This window comes from Notothenia coriiceps, unplaced genomic scaffold (assembly GCF_000735185.1).
Source record: "Notothenia coriiceps isolate Sejong01 unplaced genomic scaffold, NC01 NC01_scaffold00036509, whole genome shotgun sequence".
Lineage (NCBI taxonomy): Eukaryota > Metazoa > Chordata > Actinopteri > Perciformes > Nototheniidae > Notothenia > Notothenia coriiceps.
This window is the reverse complement of record NW_011369210.1, coordinates 169,872-185,330: the sequence shown is the minus strand read 5'-3', so window position 1 is coordinate 185,330 and position 15,459 is coordinate 169,872. Positions and strand designations below refer to the sequence as shown.

The 15,459-nt window shown below is 38.9% G+C and overlaps 1 protein-coding gene across 3 annotated transcripts in view; it reads left to right on the top strand.

Moving 5' to 3' along the window:
• Positions 1 to 15,459, top strand: part of pitpnm3 (PITPNM family member 3) — a 42,361-nt gene that overhangs the window by 10,606 nt on the left and 16,296 nt on the right. For all 3 annotated transcript variants that reach the window (XM_010792483.1, XM_010792482.1, XM_010792481.1), the window contains exons 2-6: positions 59 to 129; positions 251 to 471; positions 10,572 to 10,761; positions 12,004 to 12,126; positions 12,723 to 12,910. In XM_010792483.1, the coding sequence (XP_010790785.1) occupies positions 59 to 129; positions 251 to 471; positions 10,572 to 10,761; positions 12,004 to 12,126; positions 12,723 to 12,910 (793 nt within the window). The remainder of the gene's footprint in view (positions 1 to 58; positions 130 to 250; positions 472 to 10,571; positions 10,762 to 12,003; positions 12,127 to 12,722; positions 12,911 to 15,459) is intronic.

The following is a 15,459-nucleotide window of genomic DNA, read 5'->3' as shown; positions in this document are numbered from 1 at the left end:
TATTCTGCCCTCTTTCCTTCCTTCCTTCCTGCCATTTCCTGATTCTCATCTAATTCAGAGGGTCTCTACCAGCTGGGAGGTCCTCGCTGTGCCCCTCAGAGCAGCATTGATGGATTGGAGGATATAGAGGTAGGATCATTATGAAGCCCAGACCCTATAAAAATACCCACAGTTCTGCTTGTATGTAACACTCCTTCTTTTATCGTCCTATATTTTTCGTTTTTACAACCCTACCTGAACCCTTTTGCAGAGAAAATGCAAGACGCATGTGCTGCTGCTAGTGGTGCATGGGGGGAACATTTTGGATACAGCAGGTGGAGACCCGAGCACAAAGTCTGGAGATGTGGACACCCTGACCTCCGTGCTGGAGAAGGTAACACGGGGACATTTCCAGGCTGCTGCAGAACACGTGAAGATAAAGCTGGTGCCATGTCCCGCTGTCTGCGCCGAGGCCTTCTCCCTGGTGTCCAAGTGAGTGCTGTTAGCTTGACAGGGGGTCTCATTAGCCCCTCACACACCTGCGTTTACAAGCGTCTCACATGGATAAAATCGATATGTGGTTTTAAAGGCTTTCGTTTACCTTAAGCTGCTTCACACTCGCACTCCTAGATCTGTCTTTTTCATAATTGTTAACATTGTATTATAAAAGAATCATGAAGATCCCTCTAGTGTAATTCTAAAGGTTTCAGTAATCTATACAGCTAGCATTAAAGCTGCTTTAATACACTTTATCCACTTTATTTGTAGCTTAGCCCCCCCAACCCAATCCCTTGGTAGAAGGAGGATCACATTATCCCATTTGAAGTGTGACAGGTAGTGTTCGCACATCATTTATTTCCCAAAAAGTTTCAGGAAAAGGAAGCACCTGTTGCCCTCATAGACACACATTTAGTAAAGGAATAATTGGAAGTGCATAATTCTCACAAGGTATAATGGGACTAGGGTTGCGGTCAAATTGCACAACAAAACGCACCTATCCTCTTTTCCTAACCACTACATTATTTCTTGACCTCTGTGAGAAACGTCACGGGGTTAAGGAATAGTTTCAAAAGGATTTAGGAATAGACGACCGGGCTTCAGAGAATCCGACTGCACTTACACTTTTGGGGCAGCATTTTCTCTTTTCCTTTCGTAAAGAAAGGTCCAATGTTTACTAAGCTAAAGGAGGTTATAAAGGAAGTTCCAAAGCTCCTTTCCTATCATCTCGAGAATTCAAACAGCTCTTATCATGGTTGCTACTTGGGTACTTTCGGGTCATTTCACTCAGTTAGAAACTTTCCTAGGGTTAACTGACAATTGGAACGCAACCTACGAATAAGATGGATAATGGTTATTTCCTTTAAGTTGTCACCCATCTGTATATTTGTTTCCCTGAGCCAGATCTCAAAGCCGATTGCATCAATCATACTTTTCCATTGCTGCATGCAAATATGGGTAGGTGGTACTGCTGAATCTTAACATGAAAAATGCCAGAGGAATTATTTCCATTCTGTTGGGAAAATACTGAATGTACTCTTTCAATATCAGAGTAGCACATGATAACAAAGGTTAACAAAACTGTAACTGTGTACGTAACCGGATGTATGATTACCTAGAAGAAGCTTATGAGACACTGTGTTGAACATACGATAGCTATGTTCCAACGATTACACATGATGACACAGCCCCTAGGGAGATAGGCATATGACTGTCATGTTTATTGCTTATGCAGGCCTTAGCTAATCTGAACTAATACTGAATAAGAATACTGCTTTGAACCGGTATACATGTATCTTGTGACTGATTAACACCCTGTCTTGTATATCAGGCATCTGAAGGGCACTGTTCGGGAACTAGTTGTATCAGCTCTGTATGTGATGACTACTTCCATTCGTGCAAGGATAATAAATACATGTATCCTGTGTCATATACATGTCATTTTTCATTTCAAGGAAAGATCTGGTGAAAGAGCGTTGCTCTTTGAGGGAGTTTAAAGAATCCTCTCAGGGTCAAGGAAAAAAACACATGAACATACTGTAAAATAATAATCATATCAACAATAAGAAAATCTGAAAACATTTCCAAAACACAACAAGAAGTGTGTTGGAGAACAGCACAGATGTTAATAAGATGGAAATTGGTAATTCCACTTAGCTGATTCAGTTTTGGGGTCCTGGTATTATGCCTCTTGACTCGCTGTCATGACTTAATGGGGCAATTGTACTGTGTAACAGAGTTAGTCTTATTTGTAAAACTTGGGCTTTTCATACCAAATATTTAAAAGGTCTGCTGTGAAAATGTTTATTTTGACATCAGAGCGTGATCCGATCTTCTCAAGATGTATAAAATACTATAATTGATAATAATTATGTTAGTTAACCTGGGTCAACCGCATCCAACCGCTTCACTGAATTTGTTTTTATGTTGTGTTTTTGTATTCAACCGACATTCTTACTAGCTTGACAGACGGACACAGTTGCTATAGAGCAGTTATGGTCTGACTGCTGAGGACTTTAATGTTACAGGAGGTATTTAAGGAATCTTAGCAGTATGAATGCATGCCTGCCAGAACAAATATAGCCTTGTTGGCTCAGAGGTTAATTGAGGAAATATATTGACCAAAGAACCCTTAACAGACAGTGCAGTATTAATTAGTATGCTGATGACATTTACCAGCCCCTGCCAGCATGTGGCTATGTGGATTATTTTACTCCTAACCTTTTTAAGCGATGCTGTTTTGAATTGTTAACCCTCCAATGTGAAGGCAGCAACATGATTGGCTAAATCACTTTTTACAGTTTCCTTGAGGCATCTGCAAGGAATTTACTATGCACATATCTGTTTTTTCTATTAAGCTACTGTTCTTTTATAGTCAGGTTTCACATGTGGTATCAATTTAGGGGTGGTAGTTAATTGTGGATGGCCGTTCCTCAGTGATGAACAGCAGTCAGGAGATGATTATCCCCTTATTAAAAGTCATACAGCATTATCTTCATTAAAACTCACAGGTACTTTTCCTTGCTAGAAGATTGCTTTGAGAGGCAGAGGGTTATAATGTGTCTGTGTTCATGCGTTTGCTCTTTTTTTAGTCCTGTCTGCTGCCTGTGCAGAGAGTCGCTTAGGCGTAACTAATGATTTAATTTCACATTTAATCCCACATGTCCCACTGGTCACCAGTTTTATCTTTGACAGCGTCACTTAGTTTTCGCTGCTCTCCAATTATATGCTAAGGATGTTATTGTCTGAATTGTCACTAATCACCGTAGCTGGGAGAATGCGTTTGGCCGTCAAGTCGAGGCTTGTCTGGTTTTGTGACTGACATTAGCAGGAGCGATGCAGTGACTGGAAGCAGGACAAGTGTAAAGAGATTTGAGTTCTGTAGCTTTTCGACAGCTTGACGCCTGCTTAGCTTTCACCACACCCTGAGATGAAATATTAAAAACAACAACTTCCTAGTGGAGTGGAGCATCACTACCTTACTGTATTATTGAAGCCTGCTCTTGCATGTGCATTGTGCACACATTACATTTAAAAGACACTAATTCATATTGAAATGCTATCTCGCAAAGGAACAAAACTGTGTAATTAGGAAATACATTATTGAACAAATAAAATGGTAAATTAAGGAGAATTAAATATAACATTTCAATGAAAAAATAAAAAAATAAACAGAAACAAGTTGCGCAATGTGTAATAATTCCACAGTATTTATGCAGTTTTGAATTGTTATATTTACACTTTCTTTCCTACAGGAGGTTATTTTTACGGAGGGCCTAAAGGGACATCGAAAAAGGAAAAAAAAAGAGAGAGAGAAAAAAATAAAAGTCGGGATAACGGGTTAGTATCTCGTGAGCACGACTTTTTTTTTTACATTATCAGTGTTGATCAGAGGACACACAGCACTGTCGCCCAGGAACCGGAGTCATATCTGATTCAACCCTTGCAACCCAATCATTTGCATGTAGAGCGGAAAACAAAGGTATGCTATAAACATCCGATTATTTTACATTACATTACATTTAGCTGACACTTTTATCCAAAGTGACTTACAATAAGTGCATTCGACCAACAAGATACAAACGTGAGGAAAACAGAATCATATAAGTACATCAGGTTTCATAGAGCTAAAACATTTCAAGTGCTACTCAACTGGTAATTCTATCGCTCGAAGTGGAGTCGAAAGGGATGAGTTTTCAGTCTGCGCCGTATATGTTATTAAGGAGGAATATGTTTTACTAGCATGCTCCTTGTTGCTGCACAGATTCTTTGAGATCTCCCTCAAAAAGGGGTCCCTTTCGAGACTGTTCTGTAAAATGATTTGCTTTAAACTGTACCTAATTTTATCAACAGAATTGTGGTCTCTCCGTTTGTGCATTCTTGTATCTTTGAATGTATTAATTTATACTTTTATAAATCCTTTTTTACATTCTCTCATGATGTAATTGTTCTGTTATAGCCTGACCAGATCTTTGAGGTGGATACATATATTATTATTTGATTGCTTTTAAATATCTAATAAAAAAAATACTGTCAGAAAGTCATTGTATTCTATGTTATGGTTACAATGTTAATTAAATGACCTCAAACCTATACTTGGAATTTCTTTATTGCAATGTATTTTTATATATCTGCTGTATAGCTCATGTTAAAAATCTCTGAAAACAATGAGAAGTTAATATTTGTTTTAGCTCTCTTCAGTGAAATTAAACAAAAGGTACTTGTGCCTAAATGGCTTCAAGTCCTTAAAACTTGACAAATGACAATATGTGCAGTCAGTAGGCATTCATACAACCCACACAGCAGCAAAAAAACACTTATTCACCTTCAATTTGAACGGGCAGCAGTGTTTGCTCTAATGACAGTGTCAGACTTGTGGGAGGAGGCTCATTTATTTGCTTGCCAACATAAACAATGGAATGGCTGGCCCACGGGAAGGAATCACTGCTGTGTGGGTAATTTACTCAAATTCTGGGTAACAGCTTGGCAGAAAATCGCACCGCAGAGTCGAGGTGGCAAAACCTCTTAGCGCCTCAAAAACAAACTTTCACACACACAGGAGACTTCTGTCACAGTGCTTTATAATTCCTTATTTACTGTAGGATGTCCCCATAGAGAATGAATTTTTTTTAAGCTTGTGTCGTCCTTGTTGCTGTGTTGGTGGAAGGCCTGCTGTGCTCCAAGCGCTCATTATTAGCTCTGCCTGCTAATGAACTAACCTAGCACTGCTGGCAAGTAGCTGGGTGTCAAGACAACAGACGGGTGCTGTCCATTTCTTATGCTCGCACGAATACATCCCACACACAAAAAAATCCAACCCTGTCCAATTAACAGCAACAGTAAAAAGTCTCCCAAATTGATTTCCTGTTAAAGCCAGCACACCGCCTTGGTCACAGTTTAACATAACAAATAACAAATAAACAAATATATTGAAAACTTCATGTTAGCAATAGGAGAGAGAAATTAAATGGACTCATCTCTCATTACATTTGGTATCATTTTGCAAGATATTTTTCGACTAAGGAAACCAGATGGATGGAGAACGTGGACTTGTCCGTGAGCACCATTAGTGACCTCAGGTTATGGAGATAGAGACTCATTGATGTGGCCTTCGGCAGCAGGGGATGTTTCGCTACTATTTATTGGACCTATCCCTAATTAAGAAGACTCAGTGCAGTGCTAAGCCAGCCATTAAAATATTGGAAGCATAATTAAGCAGGAATCTGACTTCAGATTTAACACTTTGACATTATATGGCGAGAGCCAAGAGAATAGCGGGGCAGCATAACAGAGTCTATCTCAAGGTTATGCTGCGTGAGATGAGGCTGATTGGAGTTATAAGCGGCTCAGTCAGCCTTATCTTCTTCCCACTGTTGTTAATGGATCACTTCATCATCACATTACCATGAAACCTTGAGGAAAAGTTCTGTACATCTAACAGTTGGGTATGGCAGCTTTTACTGCTTTTGAAGTTACCGCAGGAACATTACTGTTTGTAGAAGCTAATATATATTGTCCAGATTTCATCAGAAGTCAAGTAACACTTGTTTGCACGCAGAGCGTGCTGGGATCACTTCAGATGTCATCATAGGCTCTGTGGTTACTTGCTTTGAGACTACAGTCGATCAGGTTGGAGCTGTGAAAGTGTAGATAACTGGTTTGGAGCAGAAGAACCACTGTGAAATAACTAATTTCACTCTACACATTTGGTAAAATTGGAAAATCTAGCAGAGATTGGAAATGAAATTATGTCTACCCATTACACATACAGTACACACCTCCAGTGTTGCAAGGTAGAGAATAATTTTCCTATTGTTTGAACATTTTGAAACATTTTCTTTAAAGATCATTAAAACTGTGTGGGTTTTTTTCTGTGGTATGACAAACAAATTCGTTTTTTCTTGATCAAATACTATCAAATCCTAACTATACAGCACCATCTGTTCCAGAAAGCAGATACCCAGTTTGTTGATCACCATCATTTTAGTGGAAACTAGTGTTGGCATTATTGATATTAATTAAAGCCAGTAAATGAAGAAGGGATTTGGGTTGTTTGATCGAACAGTATTTTTTTCAAAGCATCTGTTTGTATAGACAAAGACGTAATTGTTTGCCTTAAATTAATTAAGGACCATCGATTCTGACCACAAAGTAATCTGTAGTCGAGAGGATGCCTTGCACACAAACCAACACACATTCATTTCTGTGACACACAAACAAATTGTTTATGTGCCCTCTGTTGTGTGCTCTTTCGTAACAAACTAGCAAGTGCTTGCATAATCAAGTTATTATGCAACAGAAATAATGAGTTTCTCACCTCATTTGTTGAGCAGTGCAGCATGTGGTAAACTTCTGTTCCCATCCTGTGTCATGTGAACCTGCTCAGAGGTAGAAATGTGATTGGAATATTAATTTAGGCTTTTATTTTTGTTCTCAGTAAGCAAGTATGTGTATTGGGAGCAAGTGTGAGCAGCAGTTGTTAACAAAACTCGAATAAGATCAAGGCTCTGCGACTACACTCGGCTGGGATGTTGGGATTTACATTTAACTTCCTTAAGTTTAATAAACAGGCACCTGATAAACAAATGGTTTAAAGTTTAAGGAGATCTGATGGTACTTTATTGTAGAGAAAGTCTTCCAACTGGAGCAAAATGACGCTGTGCTTGAAGCTGAATATTTCAAACCACACTTTCCGTAGAGGCAGTGACACCTTTGTTATGCAAATAACTGTGTGCAGTGCTATTTAAGTCACACATTATACAATAGAAAGGTTTCTTTCCGCTGTTTTCTTTCAAATCTTCATGAAAGCGGCTCAAAATGTATTCTGCCTTAAAAAACTGCCCTTGATAGCTGTGTTCAGACCTTAGAGTCCTCACACAGGTTGCCGTTTGAGTGCTGTTTTGTTTAGCAGCTTCTCCCTGCCTCTATTCAGTTTATAACATGTTAATTGAAGTTTAATAATTATAATGTGATTAAGGCCATAAAACATAGGCAGACCCCGTGTAAACAATTCTATGTATTTATATCAATGTAATTATTCTTGCAATTAAGGTTGAATTATCACAGTAACATGTGGAGTTAGTTTAAGTATAATCAACGTTTGTACACCTTGATTATATACATTTTTCACTATATCATGTTACATAGATTTTAGCTAAGCTGGGACACAACATATAGTAACATGGAAACAAAGCAACAGAGAGCAACAGATATATGCCAACATATAGATACAGACAGTACAAAAAAACATTATGCTTGTAGAACAGGGGAACAGCCTGGCAGGGTTGGATTATGGGTTGCCAACAGACAGTGCCCTGAGGATACAGATGACATGGAGTCTGAGCTTGGATCATTTATAGATGTCAGTGATGTGAAGTGAACTGGTGTGAGGTTACTTTAGTCAATTGATGCTGGATGTAACATAAAAGCTTCTCTGAAAAGCAGGGAAATACAATCTTTAAGGTTTCATATTTTAGTCTTAAAGCCTTATCTGGTGATATTTAGCCCTAATGTACTTTATCTAAGGTGCAACTTTAGAATATGTAAATGAATGAGTTCAACTTATTTCACTTTAAATCATTCTGACTGCATATACATGTACTGTAAAGGGAGTTTTTGTAACAATTTCCCTTTATTCCTAAGGGAAGCTTCGACAAACTTTGTTTTTGTGACATCTCGTGGCACTTGGCAGCGGTGGCAGGCGCGATGGCATTCATGCTAGTCTCACAAATGTTTCTTTCTCACCTGCTCCCATTTGATTTGTTGATGATGTGCTGTGAACTGGACTTTGCTCAATACATTTTTTTGCTTTCGCAGCACCCAACTGCTCAGAGCCGGTCAACAGTTGAAATTACATTTGTCTTTTGTGATTTTGTTTTTATGTAGCTTTTACCAACAAAACATGATTATATATATATACACATATTCAAAATGTTGTGTATTCTTTCCAGTTGGATTTTCACATATTTATATCAAATAGAATGGGTTTTTAATCCATTTACTCTGATGGCTGATGTAAATAATCGCCCTACAACACAGATTTGTCATTGTCTGCTATTGTGTTGGCAGTGTGGATTATGGAGGTGGCTTTATCCCCTGCATGTGGTAGACCGACTGGTGAATATGCCGTTGCTGGAAGCAAAACAGTCACATCAATTGTCTCTTTTCTGCCAGAAAGGTTTCACAGAGCCTGTAGCATGTTATTTTGAAATCCCAACGAGGTTGTCTGTGGCTGTTTTGAGCATGTGGTGTTGGACAATCATGATGACAAGATGATGATGATAATGGAGTTTTTTTATATGATTAGAAGTACTTTGCTCCTGAACAAAGGACCACACAATATGTTTGCTGTTTATTATTTGTTCTTATTCTTTAAACCAGCCATTCATTTATACATCTATCTATCTATATACCATGTTGTCTAATTGGCAACATACCATATTCATGCCAGCAAAGATGTTTTTGTTTTTTTTAGATGATCAAATGCATATAAAACCTGTATTACATACATCTTATTGTCTTATGAGCAAAAAACAGATGAATGAAAGCCGAAGTCTTAACAGAAACCAAACAATTTAACACTGCACACACTTTAAAACAGTTTGGCTCGAGCCTTATACAATGAATTAGATTTGGAATGTGTTTTATTTTTGACGTTTACTGTAATGAGAAGATTTACACATTCATGCAGTCAGTGTAAGCAATCAAGTAATTGGCTGAATCTGACTAACATACAGTGGGACATAATCAGTGAAAGAATATTAAGTTGCTCCGGCGCCAATCATTCCTCAAGTTGGAGAACCAAGTAATTTTCAAGGGATATTGTTACCATGGAAACTTGAAAAAAAAAAAGAATTAACAGACTTCATCATCATACACCTCAGAAGCACAATGGGCATGCTTGGTGTTACTCGCATACCAATAAATAAAACATTGTGCCAGTTAGCAGAACAACAAGAGTATTTTGGGAGATCTCTCTTGTTGGCTAACATACTGTGAGGTATCACCTTGGGCTTGTTTAGAATTGGAGATGGAAAGTGTGCAGGAACTGTAACAAGACCACTGGGCCCAGGTGTTGGGCAATAGCTAATAAGCTACATTAAGTTATACTTTTGTGTTGAAATTCTGTTTCACACATTCCAAATGGCCAATGCCCATGAAAAGCTATCAATGTTTTTTTATCTTGGTTGTGTGACTAATATGTGTAGTTTGTATCCTGTCTCCTTATCAAAATGCAAAGGGTTTGGCATATAGAGGGTGTGATTTCAGGCTTAAGTGTGACAGATGTTTGAATATATTGAGACAGATTTCCTAAAAAAGTTTTTGGTCATATCATGCTTACCCAAAGAATGATTATCTAAATCCTATTGAATTTGTTGAGCCACGCTAAATATATGACATACAGTATATATTTCAATTGATTAGATAGAATAGAGATTTATTAATTTCTAATATTAAAATCTTAGCGGTATCAGGGAGAGCAAATGTGTCCTTCCAAAGTGTTGAATTATGCTTGTACAGAGGTTGTGCCCTTCTCTGCAGTGAGGTGTCCATGGTTGCCGACATATTTCAGCCTTGATGTGTTGTTTGGTCTCCTTCCTGTAATCAGAGTATCTGATGGATGATGACAGGGTTGGCACGTCTGCTCAAGGAGAGAGTCCAGGGCAACGCCATCTTTTACTTTTCCCCCAGCTGTCACATGAAGTGTCTGAAGTGCCTGACTTGCATCTGCTGTCTTTCAATGAATGTCTAAACAGCAATAAAGACACCATGTCTTCTTTTATATCAATCCTCGAGATAATATCCCTCTTCTCCTTATCATGCTTGAGTACTCACACACACTCTCAGACACACACAAACACATAGCCTTTCCTCAAATTAGATAAAGTACATCATGATCAGATTAGATTAGATATTAATACAATTTAAGAAAGTCAAGGGGACATGACTTGTATTAAAAACTGATGACTCGCCTTTTACAAAGTTGAAGGAAACACTACTTAAGGACTTTCTTAAGTAGCGGAAAATGATGCAATCTATTATAATTTGTTACACTGTATTGCATCTCTGTTACTTCCCTTTTTCCTCTCATCCAGTCTCAACCCGTACAGCTATGATGAGAGCTGTGTGTCCAGCAGCGTGGACCACCTGCCTCTGGCTGCTCTCCCCCTCCTCGCTATCGTCTCACCTCGCTACCAGGATGCCGTGGCAACCGTGATCGCCAGAGCCAACCAGGTCTACCGCAGTTTCTTGCAGTCAGAGGACGGCCAGGGATTCACGGGTCAGGTCTGTCTTCACCCTAGTCTCTAATCCTAGTGTCATTAAAAGGCAGGTCAAGTGTTGTGGCCGCGTCTACTATAATTACTGTTTTCCTGTGGATAATTCATTTTTTCTATTCGCTGCTATAGTAAAGCTGGTGTACCGCCTGTTTGAAATGCAAACCGTCAATTTCTTAAGCCAAGTATTTAATTCATTAAACCTTTTTCTCTCCATGTAAGACAATTACAGTAAACTCATGGGATAACTGACAGAACATACAACCAACCACAAGGCACGTTATTAGAGTCACTGATCAATACACTCCTCATGAGACAGACTCTCAGGAGGTTCAACCCCACAGGTTATATCTATAAAAGTAATTACACCAGCACTTGTTATTGCTATTGTCAAAAGTTGTGGTTGCAATAGGTTGGTAATATCTGTAGAGTTTGTGGTACGTGGTATATGATGTTGATATGTGATATTATAAATCGTCCCTTTCCTAATTTTTGGTTCGCTAATTACGTTTTTATAAGTCGATCCCTTTCTTCTTATTGCTTCAGCATTTTCCCCAAGATTGATTGAAAGGTTATTATGTTTGCAATAATTATCTGTGAGGATTTACCTTCTTACACTTGGGATTTTTAATTCTTCATTGGCTTCGGATACAGTAGTAATCATATGGATCCACGATGGTAACACAACTAACTCAACTAACTAAGGAACTGAGGAAAAAAACCTACTAATGATGAATTCCCTGTGAGGAGAAAGGGAAGATAAGAAAAACACTACAGGGACCTTGTGAGATATTATAGATGTCAGAAAATCAGATTATGTCTGATTCAGAATTAGAACTTCTATGTGAACCGTTTCCCACATGGCTGCTCGTAATTACACTCTGAATAATATGTTGGGAATGCGGCAGGAAAAAATGCTTGATTTGTGAGCTGATGATCCCCCAAAATGCAACAGGCTGCTCACAGCTGCAGAACATTAAAAATAAATTGTGCTGAACACATCTAGAATGATAGTGTGTACAAAACAAAATATGTATTGCAAGTTTAAACACAAACATACTAGCAAGTAACATCACATTTGTATCGTAGTTGTATATTGTCTGGACTTGGTAAACAATGATTCAACCAGTCCCAGTTGAGAAATGTTTTTTTCAATTTATTTTATACAATTGTCCTCCTTTGAAATCTTTCCCTGACTGTGTGCACCATACAGTGTTTGGAGGCTCACCTAATTATATATATTTCCGGACAGGTATGCCTAATGGGTGACTGTGTGGGAGGTGTGCTGTGCTTCGATGCTTTGTGCTTTAGCAACCACCAGAGACCTGGAAGCCCCAACAACAGCAGCAAGAACAACAGCACTGAGAGCCTGAAGGTAGGAACTCACTATTACAGCTATAACATGATGATAATAATGGTGATGCCCTGGCCTGTACGAGCTTTGCAAGTCTTTTAGCTTGTACAGCATCTTGTTCCTTCGGTCATGACCCACCCTTCATAGGTGAGGGTAGGAATGAAGATGGATCAGTAGATTGAGAGATCTCCCTTCTGGCTCAGCTCTCTCTGCATCACAACAGTGCCATAAAGCTACTGCAAGTAGCGGTGCCTCTGTAATTGGCACATACCTTCTGGTCCACCATTTTGAACCATGGAACCTCCACACAAATGTTTTCAGAGGTTGATTTTATGTATCTTAAGTTTTCTGGGCACCATTTGTAGTTTTTTCTATTGTGTGCATGTAACATCTTCAGTTTAATATTTTTGCAGCTTGTCATTTGATGTCCTTTTTCACCCTGCTAAGCATCGCAGGATCTCCACTTTCTCTCTGCCATCCATCTCTTCTCCTCCCCTTTGCCATTCAAATCCTCTCACATCTAAAAGAAAAGCTCCTGTTCCCATCTGTGTTTTTGTGTAATTTCCTGATGCAACTATCACTTTACAGTATGTACATACTCTCCTGCTTCCTCTCAGGATAATTCGGGTCTACTGGGAGAGTCTAGCCTGGGTCTGAGTTCTAGCAAGAGGCTCAGTAAGAGCAACATCGATATCTCCGCCCCAAACGAAGGGCACAGCCAGAGCGGGCCGCCACTCAGCCGCAAGCAGAGCGACTCGTATGACGGAGACACCTCGTCCACAGGCCAGCACAGCTTTTTCTCCAGGTAGGACAAAATACCACAAGGTTTGACAGCACAATATATAGAAAAAATTGAGTTAAGTGTCAACCATCAAAGATCAACGAGGTATTCAGCCGGTTTCTTTTTTCTTGATAAATTTGAGGTAAATAATTATGGTTTATGTTTTTTAATCAGGTAGATTTTATTTATCATTTGATTTTTATGAATTATTTTTGCCTCATTGAGGTTAAATATTATTTCAATTAATCAATAGTAACAGATATTCCGGTCATCATATTTCTCCTTTTTCTATACTAGTGGTGGTACACATTCAGTTCACAGTCATGCACAGACACACTATACATTAAGTCAGAGAAAGATGTAGTAACTCTATCAAATCTCTGTCAGTACAAAATAAACAGGATTTCCAAATTCATTCAAAGGCAAAATAAGGTGATTTTTTTTGTACACACACATTCATAAAGGTGAATGCCTAAACCTTATCAGACTGCTTTAACACAGCAATGGTTGTTGTAAGATGGACCATTTGGAAAAAATCCAAATAAATAAAATTATGTCAGTTAATATTACAATTTTGGTCCAAAAATTGTTGTTCTCGCAAACTTCCAAACCTTGCAAAAACAAAACATCTGACGTACATAGCTGACATTCTTTCATCTATTTCTGTCAAATAGCATTGTTGATCACAAATGTCAGGGGTTCAGATGAACTCCAGATTTCCAGTGTTTCACCCTGTCTCACTCCTGCTCTTTATCAATAGTATCTAGCTGGCCTACCTGTCTGTGCTGGACTATAAATAGCCCGTTTGTGCATTTGCCAGACAGTCTGCTGGAGGTGAATTCAGCTCAGTTAGGGTGGATGGAGGGGGTTTACTGCCACGTTTACTCAGTTCATGAAACCAGTGTTCCCATTTCTAATCAAATGCTCCACTAGGCTCACACCATCACAGTAACAGAGGCACTGAAGAGAGAATCACACCTATTCACAGTTACACCACATTGTGTTCATACTGTGCACTTCCTCTGCCCTTTCACTTCTTGTTATAGCGATTAATCACAAGCCTTCCTTTGTGGAGGGTAACCTCCACTCCTGGATAAGCTCTTTTACCCAGCACCTCCCAGTGGATATTCCCAGTCAACATGGGGACTTATTAAAGCTCCTCTCCTCATGGGGACTTATTAAAGCTCCTCTCCTCTTACACACATTATCCCTCCTATAGGACTGGCTTCTAGGATGGATCTCTATCTCTGGTTTCTCCTTTCCACATGCACCCTTACTCTGCTTGGTCCCTGACTGGGAATTGGCTGTGAGATCATTCGCAAATGAATTTGACTTACCAATCTATCTTTGTTAGGGATGTGTGTTTTTGCTAATTCCACTGATATGTAAGCAGATGGTAAATACTAACTAACTTCCTAAGTTGAAGAACGGACAAAGTTCTCCAAATGTAGATGCCTAGTCTAAAATGCTCAAAAAGAGGATTATGTGCAGTTAGAGCTTCTAATAGGCTTTGTGATAGTCTAGTGCCCATCAGGAGTTAAATGTGCAATGTTTTAGTTTTAAAAGGTAGGCATCAGCGGGGCATTTCGATACACATCATCTGTTGCCCATTTTCCCTCATAAAACCACCGACAACCACCTCAATAATAGTGAGGCAATGCAATATGTGTCTATCTGAATGAAAAGTCAGCTTGTTAAGAGAGACTACTAACTGTCATGAATTAAATATGGCAACATGGGACTTGAGTCTATTAAGAACAAAACATGCAGTTGCCCATACTTGTATTGTGCATGCTCACTGTCAGTTCAAGTCAAGATCAGTACGACTCGTACTTTCTTTACATTTCTTTGAGGAAATGAATACATGAGAGGATAATTAGCAGAAGAAAAACACATTTTGGCAGACCAAAAGACTAAATATGTTTTAATGGTGTGGCAATAAGGTAATAAGAAGTGAAGCAGACACATCACGGAGGAAAGAAAATGGAATCGGAAGGCAATCAAAGAACTATTGATTTGGCTTTTAAAGATGGCTAGAGACTGTTGGCTAATCCTTTCTCCCCATGCAGGACTTAATGTGGAAATGTTGGCTCTCTAGATAGCAGGCAGATCTCGTTGGGCTGAGACTGGCTCGGCTGCAAGGCTGTGAGTCATAAAGGCCCGGAACTGACAAGAACCCCAGAGTGTTGAGACTATCCTACCTACAATTGATTCAAAACAAAGCAAAAGCATCACTGACTCATCTATGTAAACATTGAGACTTTTGCCTTCCCAATTCCAGCATACACAATAATGACAGTTAAATTGACAGAGTACCCCCGCTTGAAAATAAAAGTAATCAGTGTTTTCCTTTTATTACTGACCTGAAGCATTTAATTGTTTGTTATTAATCATAACATGAACAATCTATTATCATCTTCCTAAATACTTATCAAAGGATACTTGCAGCATCAATTTGTAATTGGAGTCTCAGTTACATACTTATATCCTGACAAGCCAACTATCACTAGGTGTAATGCTACACAATTCACCTTTAGCCAATAAGAATATCGTCTGACTGTCAGAGGAGGCAT